General features: G+C 38.5%; 1 protein-coding gene across 1 annotated transcript in view; it reads left to right on the top strand.

Moving 5' to 3' along the window:
- LOC150076080 (uncharacterized) overlaps positions 1-18,668 on the top strand; it is a 208,389-nt gene that overhangs the window by 51,718 nt on the left and 138,003 nt on the right. Inside the window, exons 3-4 of the mRNA XM_090387450.1 lie at positions 5,840-5,980; positions 17,416-17,544. Coding sequence (XP_090243576.1) covers positions 5,840-5,980; positions 17,416-17,544 — 270 coding nt within the window. The remainder of the gene's footprint in view (positions 1-5,839; positions 5,981-17,415; positions 17,545-18,668) is intronic.

Raw genomic sequence — 18,668 nt, 5'->3', positions numbered from 1 at the left:
TTTTGTTTTAGCCATATTCATCTTTAGTCCAAAATCCTTACTAGCTGTGCATAACTGATTAAGATTTTCCTCTAATTCTTTGGGATCATGGCTTATGACCACAATGTCATCTGCAAATCGTAAGTGGTTTAGGTACTCTCCGTTCACACTGACTCCTTTCTGCGACCAGTCTAATCTTCTGAAAGCTTCCTCAAGGGCAGCAGTAAACAGCTTCGGAGATATTGTATCTCCTTGTCGAACTCCTTTCTCAATTTTAAATTTCCTACTGTCTTTGTCTAGTCTAATAAAGGAGGTAGCACTCTTGTATATTTTCTTCAAAATCATAATATATGGGGTATCAATGCCTTGTCTTTCCAGTGCCCGAAACATTGCCTTATGCTGTATGGAGTCAAATGCCTTTTCATAATCCACAAATGCCAGGCATAATGGGGTTTTATATTCATTTGCTTTCTCCATTAGCTGTGATATTACATGAAGGTGATCCATAGTTGAGAATCCTGTCCTAAAGCCAGCTTGCTCTTTCGGTTGATTCTCATCAAGTATTCTTTCTAATCTGTTAGTAATGACCCTTGTGAACAACTTGTAGATGTGGGATAACAAGCTAATTGGTCTATAATTTCCAATTTCTGATTTATCTCCTTTCTTATGCAGCAAAACTATGATTGCATTATTCCACTGCTTAGGCGTCACACCTTTTCTAATGCACTTTGTGAAGAGCCTTGCCAGTTTTTGTGTTATGTCTCTTCCTCCCAATTTTAACAACTCTACAGTAACTTCATCTTCCCCCGGGGCTTTCTGATTCTTCATTTTCTTCAATGCATGTTCTACCTCATCAGGAAGAATATCGGGTATGTCGTATGTGTTGCTACTTTGCAATCCATCTTCCCCACTGCTGGCATCATTCCCCTGCTCCTTGTATAATTCTCTATAGTAGTCTTCTGCTATTTGAATTATGCCTTCTCTGCTGTTTATAAGTACACCATCGCTATTCTTCAGTTTCAGTATCATTTGTCTTTCTGTATTACTGCTCATGGCTGCTGATTTAAATCCTTTGTTTTCCCTTAATGCTTGTTCTACTTTTCTTGTGTTAAATCTTCTTATGTCCTCTTTGAGTCTCTTTCTAATGGCTTTGCATAACTCAGTATACTCAATTTTCTCCCTGTCAGTGTTTTTCTTGCTTTTCATTTGTCATCTTCGGTTCATCATGACAAGTGTTTCTTGACTAATTTTTTCTTCTTTGGATTTCTTTTTCCCTATAGGTTTCTTGGGCTTTATCACTTTCAAAAAGTTGTAATATTCCTTGTCGATATCTTGGTCCTCAGCAGTTTGCAGAAGCTCATACTTGTTCTTAAGTTCCAGTACATATTGCTTTTTCTCTCTTCTGTTATCTCAAAGACCTTTGTATTATTTATTCAAGTCAGTTTTTTCCTTTCCTTTCCTACATCTATATCAAGTGTACATCTTACCATTCTGTGATCACTTCCAACATTTACCTTATTCAGGACGGTAACATCATTCACAATATATCTTCTGTTAGTGAGGATGAAGTCGATTTCATTATTAGTTAATCCATTTGGACTCTTCCATGTCCACTTTCTGTTCACCCTTTTCTTGAAAAAAGTGTTCATTACTGACAGTCCTTGAGATTCTGCAAATTCCACAAGTCTTTCACCTCTTTCATTTCTTTCACCAATTCCAAAATTTCCTATAGTTCCCCTTTCTGCGCTCTTTTGTCTTTTTCCAACCTTAGCATTGAAGTCTTCCATAATAATAGTGTAATGGGTTTTCTGCTCATCTAGAAGACTCAATTTCGGTGTACATTTCTTCAACCTCTTCATCATCATGGCTCGATGTTGGTGCATAAATCATTATAATCTTTAGCTGGTATCTCTTAGAAATCTTGAGTATTAGTCTTGACACTCTTGGTGATGTACTTTTGAATTCCAAAATGTTGTTTTTAAAATATTTATGGACCAGAAACCCAACTCCACCTTCACTCCTTTCACTGTTTCCATTGGTGTACAGCAGATTTCCACTTCATAAACTTATAAGTGATTCATTTCTTCTTCTTGTTTCAGCCAAACCGATGATATTCCAATTCACATGATCTGATAAACCTCAATCAGATCATCTCTGAGGTGCCTGGTTGCTAAGTCTGTAGCCCACATAATCGGAGTCTTTCCTCATATGGTCATCCTTCTGCTGATCTCACCATTCAAGTTGCCTGTCTTTGGACCCTTTCAAGAAACTCAGTGTGTTTTTCTGGATGAATTTTCCATACTTGAACACAGTTGAACACTTGGGAGTCTTACAATTGCCTTATAGAGTGACTTTCTTCTGAGTGTTTGTATATACTTTATCTAAAATGATGTTTCTTTTCCCCAGGGGCTCACATCTGGTGAGTATGGGCTTGGCACACCCAGGATTCTGAGCTGGATATCATCATTCTCTTTCTGAAGCAGAAGGGTGATTCCCTTCTGCTTCTCTCTCTGGGTATTTTTTTGGGTGGTGCAGCATAAGCCTCAGGCTTCCTTGCACCATATGGCTAATAATAATAATAATTTGATAAATCATTGATAGGCTTTATTTGCTGCCATGGGCTTTACTTGCTGCCTGTTTACACTGTTCAGAAAACTTCATATCTATCCATATTGTAACTCCCAGATCCCTTTCTTCCACTATTTTTAATTCAACCCTACCAAGCGTACAATTTATTTTTAGGTTACTATTTCACCAAGTGTATAATTTATTTGTGGGTTGCTATTTCCCCTAAGTGTATAATTTATTTAATTTAGCATTTAGCAGTATTAAAATATAGCTGCTAAATATTGAAATCTGTTCAAGTCATCCTGAAGGAGCACTGCTTGGCCCTGATCATTAATGACTTTGCCAATCTTTTAATTTTTTGCAAATTTTGCCATCACACCTTCTATCCCTTCATTGATGTCATATATGAAAATATATGACATATGAACATAAAGACTAAAGATTGGTTAGTCTTTATGTATTTTCAATAATTGCCACGTCTCCAATCCAAAGGACCCCCCCCCCCCCGAGTCCAAAGGTGCCCTGATAATTAAACTCAATGGTTCAGTACACTCCCTCTTGTTCTCACTCAAAAGTACACGTTATATGGCATCAACTCTGGGAGCCTTACTTGCCTTTATGCTCAAAAGTTCTTCAGTCTGCCAAATTCACAAATGCCATATAGCACCTTAAACTGTCAAAGTCCCATCTTCTGAAGTTAAAACCTGTGCCTTTACCTTTGACTACTGCAATATCCTTTTTCATCTTCCAACTGACAATTGCATTGATCATTCTCCGACATGGTTCCTTTAAGCCCTATGATGTCATATGAATTGATAGTAATGATGAGGTGAAGAATATTCTCACTCCTAGTACTTTCTCTAACATGTTGATACAAATAATAATCATCTAGTTTATTTTAAAAAGTTTTTCTCCATGGTGAGTTTCCCTCTGACTTATTCCAATCAATCTGGAGCAGGTTAAAGTCTCCCATAATAACACATTCATACTTGCATGCACATTCTATCTGCATGTAAAGACCCTTGTCATATTCTTCACAGTCGTCTGGTCTGTAGATTACTCTCACTCTCATTGTTCCTTTGCTTCCAACTAACTCGCACCACACAGATTTTATGCTGGCAGATGTAACTTCAGACTCAGCAAAAGTTCTTTTCACACTCAGGCTGCTTTTATTAAGAAGCATGACCCTTCCACCCCTTCTATTTTTCCTACCTTTCCTAAATACAACTACAATATGTATAAGTAGTGCAACTCGTCATCCACACTTTATTGGTGGCACCATGTTTTTGTTAGCTCTGTTATATATTAGCATTAGTTGTCCTAACCAGGAATTCAAATTCAGCTATTTTATTGACAACACTCCTGACATTATCATAGACTTAGTTGAGACTAAGTAATCTTCTATAGTTTATTACCCTGACCATGCCCCTTGAAGTTATTTAGATTTGTATCACAAGCTTTACCTTCCCCCTCATTTGAAACATTGATATCCTCAGAACATCTTATCAACATCAGCTGTTGTAGCAACAAACAAGAATTCATGAAGTGAGTGCAAGCATTACTTTGACCCATATCATCAGATAAACACAGATCTAAATTATCCCCCCCCTCCATCAACTAGCAGTTTCCATGAACCCTTGGGTATCCTCAACGACACTGGCAAAAATCCTTGCACCATCTTTGTTCAAATGAATACTATCTCTACAAAATAGATTCCTTCTACCCACAAATGTGGACCACTCTGATAAAAATTTCCCCAACAGAGCCTTGCAGATTGCTATAAGTCTTGAGTTAATCCACAAGGCATTTCAATATATGCCTCTTATACTGTCTGGGCAGAATTACAAACACACATTCTGACCTAACTTGCAGCATTTTTTTAGCTCATTTCTATATTTATCCAACAAATGGTCAGGTCGTGTACGTTTAATATTGTTAGTTCCCACATGAATAATAATTCTCTCTTTACCTCTCTGAAAATCTGACAATCTGTTGGTAACATCATCCATCATAGCTCTGATTCTGGACCACCTATCTTTATTACAGAAATGGCAGTTGAAATTTAACATTGACAAATGCAAAGTAATTCACATTGTAGCAGTAACCCCAGAGTAACTTATCAACTGTGTGCTACTACACTCAGGATAATGGAGAATGAAAAAGACCTGGAGTAACTGTGCAGTCAGATATGAAATTCTCTGAGTAGTGCATACATGCTGCCAGGACAGCTCGTGGGGTTTTGTCAATGATATGCAGAAACTTTGCTAGCAGGGATAAGGAGGCGATTATCTCTTTGTATAAGGTCATGGTTAGGCTGCATCTTGAGTACTATATATAGGTCTGGAGGCCTCACTTTAGGAAGGATGTAAATCTGCTGGAATGGGTGTAGAGAAGGGCAACTAGATTGGTGAACGAAACAAAAGGGTGCTCTTACCCAGAAAGGCTTCAGTACTGCAAATTATAGTCTTGAGACCAGGCACCTGCAGGGAGATCTGATTGAGGGGTTTAAAGCCTTGAATGGATTGAATAAGCTGAATTGTTAGTGGTATTCTTCCACTTGCTGAGACTACACACACGAGGGGGCATAAATTCAAGTTCAGGAAGAATGGTTGCAGGACAGATGTGTGGAAGTTTGCCTTCAGCCAGCCAGTGGTTGATTGTTGGAACAGGCTTCCATTTGTTGTTGTGTAAGTGGATGGGCTGAATAAATTCAAGGGAGAACTACACAAATTCTTGGAGGATGGGTGAACTGTTTTCATCATTTGCCATTACTACTATTACCACCTTTTCAAGCTTTTTTTTTTTTTTTTTTTTTTTTTTAGTGTGGTCTCCATACTTGGACACAGTACTCCAAGGTGTAGTTTCACTATTGTGCTATACAATTTCTACAAGCAAATGTCCAATAAATTATCAGTAGGAAACCGTGGGCTCTCCTTGCTGCCCGTTTGCACTACATTGAATACAGGGTCTTTGTTTGAACAAATGTTTTTTGTTTTTTTTTTAACCGCGTCTGCCTTGATAGCAATCCTCAAATCTCTCTCTCACTCCCTTTCTCAAATGGATTGTTATACTATAATCTTGGTGATTCCCTTCTACTTCTGACTCACCCTCTCTCTCTCTCTCTGGGTTATGGCGGGAATTTTTTTTGGCTGGTGCAGCATAGGCCTCAGGCTTTCTTGCACCATATGGCTAATAATAATAATAATAATAATAATACATTTTGAAACATGGATTGTTATAGCATAAATTTTGATTCAAAAGTCTGAAAATTTAATTTTAAAATTGCTTTCAGGTTGGATTGAACCAGTTCCTAATGATGATAAGAAAGCATTTTGTCGTTTTTGTTTGAAAACCCTGAGAGCCCATAAGAATGATCTTCTTAAGCATTCCTCTTGTCCCAAACATATGAACTGTATGAGTGAAGTTAAAATGGGTAAGATGTTAATATTCTCTGTCTTATTTTATCAAAAGAAAGTGGGATTTTATTATTATTTTTTGGTGAGTTATTTCTTATTCTTCTTTTATTTTTTTTCTAATTGAGCCATTTATAACTAGTTAGTGGAGAGATAGGACGTGAAAAATATAGTTTTTTGAGTAAAATTAAAATAGTATTTACTATTTATCTTGTTTTCAGTGACATCTTAGACTTCTAAAAACACTCAGAAAATAAGAATTACTTCATTTTTGAATAATGGGCTTAATATGACCATACTGAAATTATTCTTGTAGGAATAAAATTGTTTATCCTTTATTTCACCCAAAAATCTTTCATCGAAACCATATTTTGGGCTTTCATCTAAATATGTGACTTCATTTTCTGCCTATACTAATATTCATAATACTTAAAAATTTATTAATAAATCTAAATTTCATTTTGAATAGTTTAAGAGTGGGGAATTTGCCTCTTGTCCAGATGACAGTTGAGCTTTCTTGTTTCTATCCTACTAGCATCATGCTTTTTCTCTAATTCGTGCATTGATGATTTTGGTATATCTCTTCTTACTATATTGAACCAACCTCACTCAATGTCAAGTTGTTTTTTGGCAGAAGAAAGTTTCCTTCATAAACATCTTAGTAATAAATATGAACATTTTGACCCTTTAAACAATAGAACGGATTCCAATGTCTCTGTTCTCTGCTGCGCTAATGTATATATATCATTCGTAGAAATTTCTGTATTCTCCTTTTTTTTTTCTTTCCTTGCTACGTCAACAGAGATTAATCTTCTTAGATGTGTGTGTTAAGAATATAAGCTCAATAACTGGTTTCCTAATGTTAATGCTGGAGGCTTTTAAACTCTGAGTATAATAAGTTTTTTAAGAGTAGCAAGTGGCATTTAATTAGTAATAACAATGAAAGCTTACCTGAACTTTCCTTGCCCTGCCCATTCCTTATTTTTCTTTATGCATATGGCACCTCCATAGCCGGGTGGGCAGGAGCAGCAGTGCATAGCACACTCTTCTTGATTAGACTGGGGTTCGAGCCCGTGACCACCAAATACGGAGGATGCAGAAAGGTCAGGGAATGACCACCGCATATCCCCTGAGCAATATGGCCTTAGTTGCTAATGCTCCTAAAAACCAAATAACAAACAAACAAAACAACTTTATGCATATGCTATGACATGCCTTTAGCAGAAAAACTATATTTAACTCATCATTAGATATCAGATAATATGCATTAAAAATTAGGCAAATTATGCAATAAAATATACAAAACTATACACCAAAATGCTATTACATTTTTACTTATATTACCTCTATTATATACACTGAGTGATCACTGAATTATGACCACCTACCTAATACTTCGTAGGTTTCCTTTTGCCCTCAGTACAGCAGTCATCCGACGTGGCATTAATTCAATAAGATGTCGGAAGCGTTCGGGAGGTATGGCCAACCAAGCTGTGTGATGCGGTCAGCAACGCAGATATGGAGGTAATTGGTGTATCCAGATGCCTGATATACCTTTCCATTGTGTCCCACAAGTATGCTATGGGATTGATATCGGGGGAGTTCAGAGGCCAATCGATATGCTGGAAGTCAGAACTGTGTTCCTCAAATCATTCCTGCACAACAAGTGCCCGATGGCTTGGCGCATTGTCAGTGTCATATTGGAAGGCACCATTGCCATTTGGAAAAATGTGTAACATAGCAGGGTGTACACAGTCTGCAAGCAGTTGACCATCTGTGGTGGATTGCTCCCTGTATATTGGAGTGTGTCAGTCTAGTGATTTTGTGCTCTTACATTTATTTTAATTTCAAGTGCAATTATGCAACCAAGTGTAGATTATTTCGGATACCCTGAAAGCTAAAGATGTCATCTATACAAAAGTTCCAACTATTGGCCCTGAATTTTTGAGGTAAACTTACTTTTTGATAATTTGAGATAGACATAATTATATGCTTTAGCAGTAGTGATCGGATGCACGTGTATCATAGCACTTAGAGCGAATGCCACCCTGCTGCACGTACTCGCAATTAGGCTAATCCCTGCCTCGAGCAACAAGGCTCCAACCCTCTGCCTTTTGTTTCTTAGGAAAGAGAAAGTAGTTAATAGTGCACCGTGTTTGTTGTTTACTTGTTTGAACTTAAGAAGGGCAAGCTATACAATAAGGTAATCTATTTCCAGAGCTTACAAATTTACCCTACTTGATCATTTATTTTCAATGTATGTAAATATATTTTTCTAAAACATTGAAGTCAGCCTGCAAAAAATTGCCAACTTAGTACAGCCCCTATCCACTTACTTGTGGTTTTTTGGCAATTATAACGAGCTCTGCTTCAACTTACTATGAATAGATAATCATTTATCCGTATTCCTCTCGTTAATCCAGATACCCACTAAAACAACATGAGCGACGCTGAAGTTGAACTGATAGTTAAGGGACAGGCGGATTACCCAATCCGCTGAAGGAGTGAGGCCCCAGCAACTGGAGAAGGTATGAATAAACCGACCAAGGCCAAGAAGAAAGAGAAGGGTAGAAGAAGATCTGCTACAGATGTTCCAGAAACGAAGGAAGTCTCTGAAGAGGCTGCCAATGAATCATTCGGGGAATCTGACCAGGAAGAACAAAAGAGTCCCTGATATCACAGCAACCAAGATCACCCCACTATGCACTTCCATCAGTGCCTGTGCCCAAATCATGACATCTCTTGGATCACTGTTCATCCTCTCTCTCTACAGCCATCCAGGTGAAGACATCACTGCTGCTGAGCATGAAGAAAAAAAGAGTCAGGAAACTGAGCATGAAGGAAAAAAGAGTCAGGAACCCCCTATTATCCAGGTTCCCCCGTTGACTGGGACTCCAGTGGAACAGATTATTGCCATTAGAGGAACCCTAGAAAAATACATGGCTAAGCAATCAAGTAGAATTACTGCTGCCATTAGAACTGACGTGATAGAGATCTTCAGTAAAATGGAGACAGTGGTCCAAAAATTACACGTTGACCACGAGAGGCTTAAAGCAAAAATCGAAGTTCTCACACAGGAGGGGGAAAAACAAATGCAACAATGCCCCCGCTCCTTTGCAGAGGCATTGAGGAATGGAGCTCAATATGTGCCCAACCAACCAGGAAAAGTACAAAACTAAAAGGCGGTACGAAAGCCTGAATCACATGTTATTTTGGTTAAACCAGTGGAAGACGCACATTTAGATACCAGTGAAGCGGTCAAGGAAGCACTCACAAAAAACTTCAAGGAGCAGATGAAAACTGTAAAAATAAAGAGTATTAGAAAGACCAGGCATCCAGGAGTCTTAATGGAAACAGACACCAGGGAGGAGGCACAAACCATCCTGAATAATGCCGACATGATAAATTTTGGGCTTAGGGCATAAGCCCCAAAGAAAAAAGGCCTTCAGTTGTGATCTTTGATGTGGACCAGAGCTTAACACCAGAGGAGCTCAAAGCTGAGATCTTTAATAAAAATCTAAGTATATACCTGCAAGATGATATTAGTCCGAAATACAAAAAGACCAAGTCACCTACAAACATAAACTGGTTATCGACCAGAGCATGGCAAATTCTGGGAGCTCAAAACAGAATATTCATTGGATGGGGCAGCCATAGATTCAAAGAATATATTCCTGTCTGCAGATGTTACAGGTGTCTCTGCTTTGGCCAGGCGCCTCTGTAGCCAAGTGGGCAGGAGCAGCAGTGCATAGCATACGCTTCTTGATCAGACCGGGGTTCGAGCCCATGACCACCAAATACAGAGGATGCGAAAAGGTCAGGAAATGACCACCGCATATCTTCGGAGCAATATAGCCTTAGTTTCTAATGCTCCTAAAAAAAAAAAAACACTTTGGCCATACCTCACATATTTGCAATCAGCGTGAATCCACATGTGGCCACTGTGCCCAAAAGGGACACGACTATAAGGATTGTCCTGTCAGAGATCAAGCTGCACAAATTGCAAGGCTGCAAAGGCTCCACACCAACTGCCCTGTCTATCTAAAAGTAAAGAGTCTCTACCAAATGCGGATAAATTATGGATAGAATTCCTTCTCCCAATTACCAACTAGAGATAAGAATTGTACAGTTAAATGCGCAGAGAGTAAGAGTGGTTGCAGACCAGCTGAAGATAAAGGCTGAGGAAAAACAAATAGATCTAATCCTGCTCCAGGAGCCCTATGTTCGCTTTGGGGTGGTTATGGGCTATCCCTCATTGTATAAAATTGTCCACTGTACAAATGACCAACCATGGGCTGCGATTGTCATCAGAAACCCTGATATCACAGCAACCAAGATCACCCCACTATGCACTTCCATCAGTGCCTGTGCCCAAATCATGACATCTCTTGGATCACTGTTCATCCTCTCTCTCTACAGCCATCCAGGTGAAGACATCACTGCTGTGATCTCTCTGATTGAAATGGCACTCCAGCTCCTCCTGGGTGGGCAGCTACTGATAGGCATGGACTCAAACTGTCGCTCGCCACTCTGGCACAGTCAGACACCAGATAGGAATGCCCTAGGAAATGGCTCAAGACTTGAGGACCTTATCCTCACATCAAGCTTACAAATCTTAAGCCGCCCAGGACATCTACCCACTTACAGTGGCCCACTCTGGGAGAGCGAAATTGATATCACAATGGCTATGCCTGACTTAGCCAACAAACTTTCTGACTGGACAGTCCAGGAGTCCTGGACCACTTCAGACCACAGAGTGATCACATTCTCCTTTGTTCGCTCTGTGGAACGTGTTGCATCGATTCCAAAGGACATTGTGTGTTATAACACCAAAAAAGCGGATTGGCAACGCTTCCTTGTGGAACTGTCCAGAAGGCTACCGGATGATGTTCCTCTACCGGCTTCACTCTCGCCGGATCACTGTGTACGCGATATTACTGCCATCATCAAAAGTGCCTGTGATCTGTCCATTCCGCGTAGGAGGCCATACCACTATGCTGTCCCCTGGTGGAATACAGACCTTCGGGACTTAAGAAAGAGGGCACAACAAGCCAGGAAAACTTACCAACGTGCACGTGCCCAATCTTCCCCCACATGAGGTTGAAACTGCCCGGGAGGCATATCGGGTGGTTAGAAACATGTACACCAAGGAAATTCGTAAGTGTAAGAAGGAATCATGGCACACCCTGGTCTCTACTATTGGCAATGAAGACTCATGGGGCATCGTGTTGTCACCAATAGGCTGCCTAGAGGTGAGGTTCTTAGTACAACTCTCAAACCAGATGGCTCTTCAACCATTACCTGGTCTGACTCAATAAACAATATTCTTGATTCCATTTATCCTACTGAAGTTTCAGCGATGTCACTGGAGCAACAGTAGTTCATCGACAGTAATCAAGCTTATCAGCCAGAGGCTACAGAACCGCCCTTCACTATGTTATAGATGAATATGGCTCTGGCTAAAATGAAAGATGGCAAAACACCAGGTGCTGACTTACTCGAAGTTGACGTAGTCAAAAAATTTGCTGAAGGCTACCCCAGCACACTCTTGAGCCTCCTCAACAGGTGCCTTGCTGAAGGAACTTTCCCTGTACCCTGGAAGACTGCTACTCTCAAGCTGATCCTGAAAAATCCAGATAAACTGCCCCAACTTCCTGCCTCCTACTGACCAATTGCTCTCCTCTCCGTTTTGGCCAAGCTTCTAGAACGACTTCTGCTGTATCGCCTCTTCACCTGCTATACTGATAAGCAACTCACCTGACATGGTGAGGTGAGTTGCTATACCGATAAGCAACTCACCTCACCATGTCAGTTTGGATTCAAGACAGGCTCCAGCACTGAAGATGCTATACACAACTTGATTACCCAGGCCACACATACAACTTCAAAGTATACTCTAGCCATCGTGGTGGACTTTGCTGGTGCCTTCGATCGACTGTAGTGGCCCAGTGTCCTTCGGAGGCTTCGGCAGACAAACACGTCCAAAAACCTATACAATAGTCTAAAATCCTATCTCAGCAATAGAAAATTACAAGTTGTAAACAAATACCAGACTATCACAAGATGCATTCACCGGGATTGCCTCCAGGGCTCTATCCTTGGGCCATTCCTCTGGTCCATTGTTCTGGATGAGTTCCTGGGGTTTGACCCGGGTAGGGCCAGACCCTTAGCCTTCGCTGATGGTCTTGTCCTGGTGGTTCAAGGTGACACAAGAGTGGCACTGGAAGCAAAAGCAAATACAGCTCTGGAAAAGCTCCAAAACTGGGCAGCACTCCACAACCTCTCAATTTTTGGTGAGAAAACAAAATCGATTCTCCTCAAGGGAAAGCTACAAATACGCAGGCCTCCAACAATGAAGTTAAATAACATCCCTATACGTCTCTACACAGAAGTCAAATACCTGGGAATCTACATTGACACCAGTCTTACCTTTCACTCTCATCTGAAGTACTTATCCACAAAAATCTGAAAGTATATGGCCATGATAAGAAGAGTCAGCAGAGCGGACTGGAGTTTGAAGCATAAAGCTTTTTCTCTCATCTATAAAGCGGCGTTTCTCCAAATTGTGTCTTATGGAGCCTCAGTTTGGTGTACAAAGGCCATCCTGGAAAAGAACAAGCGTAAACTTGACTCAATACAAAGATTCATGCTGTTGTCTATCTGCAGGGCATGTCGCACTGTCAGCACCCCTGCCCTACAGGTTATTACTGGATGCTTGCCACTCTATCTTGAGGTGATTAAAAGGGGACTTTACCATCGATTAAAGAAGGGAATTCCGACACAGTTGTTAAATTTTCGACTGCAGCTTACCAATGACCTGAAACAAGAAAGAAAACGTATCTTCAAACATCTTCAAGGACTTTGGCAGCATTCATGGGAAACCACGCCCAAAGGAGAAATTACCAGAAGATTCCTCCTATTCATTGACATGACTTTCCCAAAGTCTCCTTCCTGATTTTCACCAGGTCTGCAAGTTACATTCCTGATCACAAGACACGGGCCCTTTCAACAGAAATTGACAGCAATGGGAATTGAAAGCAATCCATTCTGCCACTATGGTGAAGAGGAGTCATGATGGGGGCATCTCATGTATGAGTGCCCTGCTTACAATGATTGTAGGCTCAAATTTTTTACCGAAATCCAGGGGAACCCTCGTAACCACGAAACATATCTGCTTCAGAATGAAACAACATACAAAGCCCTAACGAGTTATGCGCAAGTTGTCTTTACCATCAGACGGGCAAAGTTTGCTGAACTTAGAGCTGCTCAGAACAACGACCCTCAAGTGCAAACACAAACTGGGGTCGGATAGCATTTTCCCAACTGATAAAAGAGTAAGACTGAAGATTAAAATACTATGCTGGCATCATCATGGTTGGCACTCCTTGGAAAGCTGACTCCCAGAGAGTGCTTGGCCTTTGGCACTCACACCTGCCCCTGTGACTTTTGATTCCTCTCCTCATTCCCTATTTCTCCTTACTCGAGTGGACTGCCTTCTCTATCTGCCCACTTTAGCTTGTTCCTCACATTCAGACCCCCTTTCCTCTCTTCTCTTCCTTTTTTTTTTAACTTGGTCTTCGTCCAGGACGCTCAGGCGACCCTGGCGGAGACCAGCCAGAGAATAAATGGCAGCCTGGCTACCTCCTAGCGGTGTGTGCGGGCAACGTGAGGTCCCACCAGGGGCCCTGCGGCCAAATGCCAGGACACCTAACAGAACCTAATGCAATATGTCATATACAACAGACAACACTTTTCTGGCATTTACAGTAGTTCTGTATTTCTTCACAGCGTACATATGGCGCAGATGTGAGAAATCACAGGTGGCGCCTGACCCTAACACTATGCACACTATGACCATCCATGATGTGGAGTAAATAATGTAACTCATCCAACCAGCACACCTTCCAGTCTTCTAACGTCCAACTTGCATGCTCTTTGCACCAGGCGAGTCTTTTACGCTGATGAACCTTGGTTTGGAGAGGTTGCCATAGGGGTCGTTTGCTGGTATAGCCCATACGTGCGAGCATGCAATGCATGGTCATGCCAGATATTGTTCTGGGTTGGCCCATGTTGTATTCGGTAGTCAACTCTTCAACAGTGCTGCTCTTGTTCGCCTGTACGAGTCGTCGGATCTGGCCCTCACCTCTAACATAAACTTTTCACTGACCTTTGTTTTGCCATCAGGTCATTGTTTGACCATTTTGACGCCAGTCCTGGTACACTTTAACTACGGCAGCTCTCAAACACCCTACCAGTTCAGCCTTATGGGAAATCGAGGCACCAGCTCGTCGAGCTCTCACAATCTGTCCTTTATCAAAGTCCGATAAATCCTTCCTTTTACCCATCATGGTCTGATTTTTACTACCTACTGAACCACTGACACCTTATCTATGCAATGTAGGTCGACTAACTCCGCATTCTCATACCTCACGTGGTCAACGGGTTGCATTCAGTTTTCATAGGGGTGGTCATAATTCAGTGATCACTCAGTGTATTTATTTAGTAATTGCATTTATTTGTATTTTGGATTTAAAAGTAATAGTAACCTTTAATCTTATCAATAACCTTTATTACAGTAAACGACAATATATTTTCAAAGTGGTCCATTGTAAATATGTGATGTTTATCATCCAAAATCATTATAAAAACAGAATGAACAGAAGTTACTGGGGTAAACTTAAACCTGTGAGCCTTCGAAGCCTCTACCTGAAATGGAAGTTTGTATTTATTTCCATTAATAAAGTTCGTGTTTATTTCCATTAACAGTCATCTATTTTCCTTAAAAGATGAAATACAAAGTTCTTTTTAAATATTATCTTATTAAAACAACAAATTTATTTCTTATTTTCTGTCATATGTCTCCAGGAATAGTTGAAATTTCTAGCTGAACATTCTCTGCCTCTTCAGTTGCATTGTTCAAAGAAAGTCCCTATGCCTCAAGTTTGGTTGTGAAATTAGGTGACCAAGCAAAATGAGTCTCAAAGCAGAAAATGTTTCCTAGCCAAAGATTTGGAAAGAATTGCTGTAGCAGTGCCATTAGATGCAGCATCCACAGTATTTGAAGCATCAACAACAACTTCTGTAGAATCAAAATATTTGGCATAAAACAATTCTGCATGCTACCATGTTCCCTACCTTGTCAAATAGATTCTGGTGAAAGTCCAGGTTGCATACCTCTTTATATAGCTATGTGTGTAAGGGCTTTTACAAAAACCTGTTTTTTTTACACAAGAAATAACTTCATTAACATCACCAAAATTGTCCCAAATTGTTTCTGCAAGACCTATGTAAGCCATGGCCTAAGTGAGTAATATGGATTAGGTTAGGATACAAAACTTATAATGTGGAAATTGCTTTTGTTGTATATGGGGCAGCATCATTAGCAAAAATACAGACTTTTTTGTCATTATTCAATCCTTGGTCTGGCCATAGTAACTGCCATGCATCATTCCCAAATCGTGTAACTATGCAGTAATTTGCATTTTTGAGAATCTTACAAGCAAGAAAATTCAGTAAAGAAGGCTTTCCATCTATCCATCTACTTTCCTGCATACCCAATGTGCAATGTGCATCTGCCATTTCATTGGTGGTTATCCAGATGCAATTTTCTCCATATCTTGCTGAATTTTGCAAATAATATCATCATAAATATCATTTTAAGAAAATTTGATTTTTGGCATTTTGAATGAAAGGCTGAATTGCCTATTTTTTAAATTTTTTATAGCAAAATGGACTGTTATATTACACATTCAAAGAATTTACTCTTGTCCAATGTCATTGTTGGCATACAAATTAAAGTAAAATGCCATTGACATGTTTTCCCATGCTAACTGAAACCTTTTGCCACACTAAAATCACATTTCTGAGTTTAATGACTGAAAACTGATCAAACTAATGAAATATGTAGTGTCATTTGTAATATGTGTGTAATATGCACTGATTAAAATGACCACAATATGTATTTGCATATGTACATATGCAAATGCATATAATCTGGGCTACTTCTTACTTTTAATTAACAAGGTTTCATTTATTAATTGTGGTTAATTATTATTATTATTCCTTTTCCAAAACTTTCATAACATAACTTCTATAACCATTTTTTCCTACGCTTACGAATTTGCATGGCATTTATTACCATTGTTCATTGTTGCTTTGTGCTATCATTTTCCTAAGTACACAAAGGGTTTGTAAAAACATTGAACAATAGTTAAAAATGTTTTCCTGGAAAGTAAATAAAGCTTTTTTTTTTTTTAAATTATATGATTAAGTTTAACAAAATAAAATTATCCCCCTTCCTTTTTTACAAATCCCTTTCAGTTCAACAAAAATGTCCATAGTCCTTTTGCCAACCATTAAATAACCGCAAACAAATCATCAGTAAAGTACAAAACAAACTTGCCTTAAAATAAAACATATAGTGAGAAATATGGGTACTACAGTACTACACTAGTTAATTCTGTTAGCCACTGTTGCTGACCACTGGTTTTGTGTTGTTAGTTATCATTTACCCACTCTGGTGAGTTTCCTTTGCTACATCTACCAAATTAAAAAAAAAAAAAAAAGAATAATTTGTCCAAATACAGTGAACAGCATTATTTTTACATGGTGCGATTCCACGAATTTCACATTATATTTTATAAATCTGTAGTTATCATTTTAACATTACCCTCTGCCACACAGTGGATTTTTTGCTGTACTAATAAGAAAAATAATGATTGAATTCTGCTTAAGTGAAATGACACTTCATTACATATTAAGCATGATAAGTGTAAAATTTTTTTAAAACTTATCATTATTATCATCTTAACCAGCCTTATTTAAAGAACCTTTTGGAACTGACTTAATCTCATTCAGAGCTGTTATGGTCTCCATAGCCAGTGTGGTACAGACTTATATGGATTTTTGTCAATAGAACTGTATATCAACTGCCAATTTTTGAAGTCAGTGACTCAAATTATTTACATAAAGATTGTAAAGTTAATCTTTTTCTTCATTTGTGTAATTCATTTTCAGTTACATCTTACTTTAAAATAGTAATGAAGTTTCCGTTACATCTTACTTTAAAATAGTAATGAAGATTCCGTTACATCTTACTTTAAAATAATAAAAGACAAAACAAAAATTACCAACATTCCTGATCTTTGATATACTTTGTGTTCATTATATGGATGGACCTTATTAATTGAATATATTTCTTCATTAGTTTAAAGCCATTTTGGATTATTTGTAACAATAATTATTTGTGAAGAAAATTTGAGTTTTTCTTTCATTTACTTAGAAAATATCAGATATTTTATTAGTGTGCTTTGATTAATTTTATTTGAATAAATTTCTTCACCTTTTGATATATTTTTTTTTATTTTTGTTTGGAAATGTATCTTGTAATAAAAAAAAAAAAAATAGGGAATTTTAGAATCATTAAAAAAGATGACATTTATTTTTTGTGTTTTAGTATCATTACATCCAAAGATTTTAGAAGCTATAGAAAAGAGTAGAGAGGCTCTCTCAATGGCTTACTGTCCATATAGCAATTTTCCTATTGGAGCAGCTGTTTTGACTGAAAATGGTACAGTTTATATAGGTAAGGTTATGCTAGAATTATTTTTTGACTAGCAGGAGGTAATGCTATGCTAGAATTACTGTACATTCCAGAATATAAGGTTGCATTTTTTATCCTGGAAAATGTTGCTTAAAATTCCTCTGCATTTTATGGTCTAAAGGTTTACTAGCTGCCTGCAGTGATTTTTTTTTATCTCTAGCCGTGGCTAGAGAAAGTATGGTCAGAATATCCATGTTGCTTTCATAAAAGCTAGTGTGGAACCAGTTCAGATCACATTTAACAGAAGCAACAGAAAAGGATGGTCACCAGACTAAATATTATCAGCTAAATTGGTTGGCCTTAGGCTAGTTTAGCTGATTAGACCCAATCAGATCCCATGTGGTTTTTATTTATTTATTATTATTTATTTTTTGGAGTGTTATTTGAAATTGAGTTTGTGGACCATTTGAGAAATAGCTATGGGCACAAAATTCCTCTATGTGTAAGTTCAATTGAATGTGGTGTAGCAAAGATCTTGGACTTTGACAAAATAATAAAGGAATTTGCAGAGAGAAAAGTAAGAAAAATTAGGCTTTAAGTATAAATAGAAACTCTACAGTTATAAACTAAATGCTCTTTGTTCAAGAAGACAAGGCCGATGACTATGTACCTGTGTGCATGTGTCTAACAGTAACTGCCTATTGGAAAATTGAAAAAAAAAAATAGTCCTTTTTCCTGCACATTGTATGAAAAATATGATGCAAATTGCACATATTTTCAATAATTAAATAAAATATCTCCATACTAGGAGACTCCACAAAACTACCCTAGGGCCAATTCTGGAGTCATATATCCTGATTTGAGACCAACAGAAAGAATGATGTGACCAACAATTTCATAAGTGTGCAAATAGGTAAAAAATTCATGGGACTTAGTGAACTATGTGAGAGTTGCTGTCATTTTGAGAAATGTGGAGTCAGTACCCTTGATGGCACTAAAGGTGATAGCACCACCATAACAGTAATGATGAGTGTTGAAGGTAGTAGTAATGAAATTTTGGTGCTCTATGACACTTAAAAGCATTGTTCTAAACTGGCATTTTGTGTAATAAGCACTTGTGAGTCTATGCAATAAAAATTTTTTTTTCCCCGCATTTGCCTTATAAG

The sequence above is a fragment of the Mastigoproctus giganteus genome, chromosome 13, assembly GCF_048544385.1.
Source record: "Mastigoproctus giganteus isolate SK-2022 chromosome 13, ASM4854438v1, whole genome shotgun sequence".
NCBI classification, from domain to species: Eukaryota; Metazoa; Arthropoda; class Arachnida; order Uropygi; family Thelyphonidae; genus Mastigoproctus; species Mastigoproctus giganteus.
The sequence above is the reverse complement of the archived record's forward strand: the minus strand, read 5'-3'. Positions and strand labels throughout refer to the sequence as shown.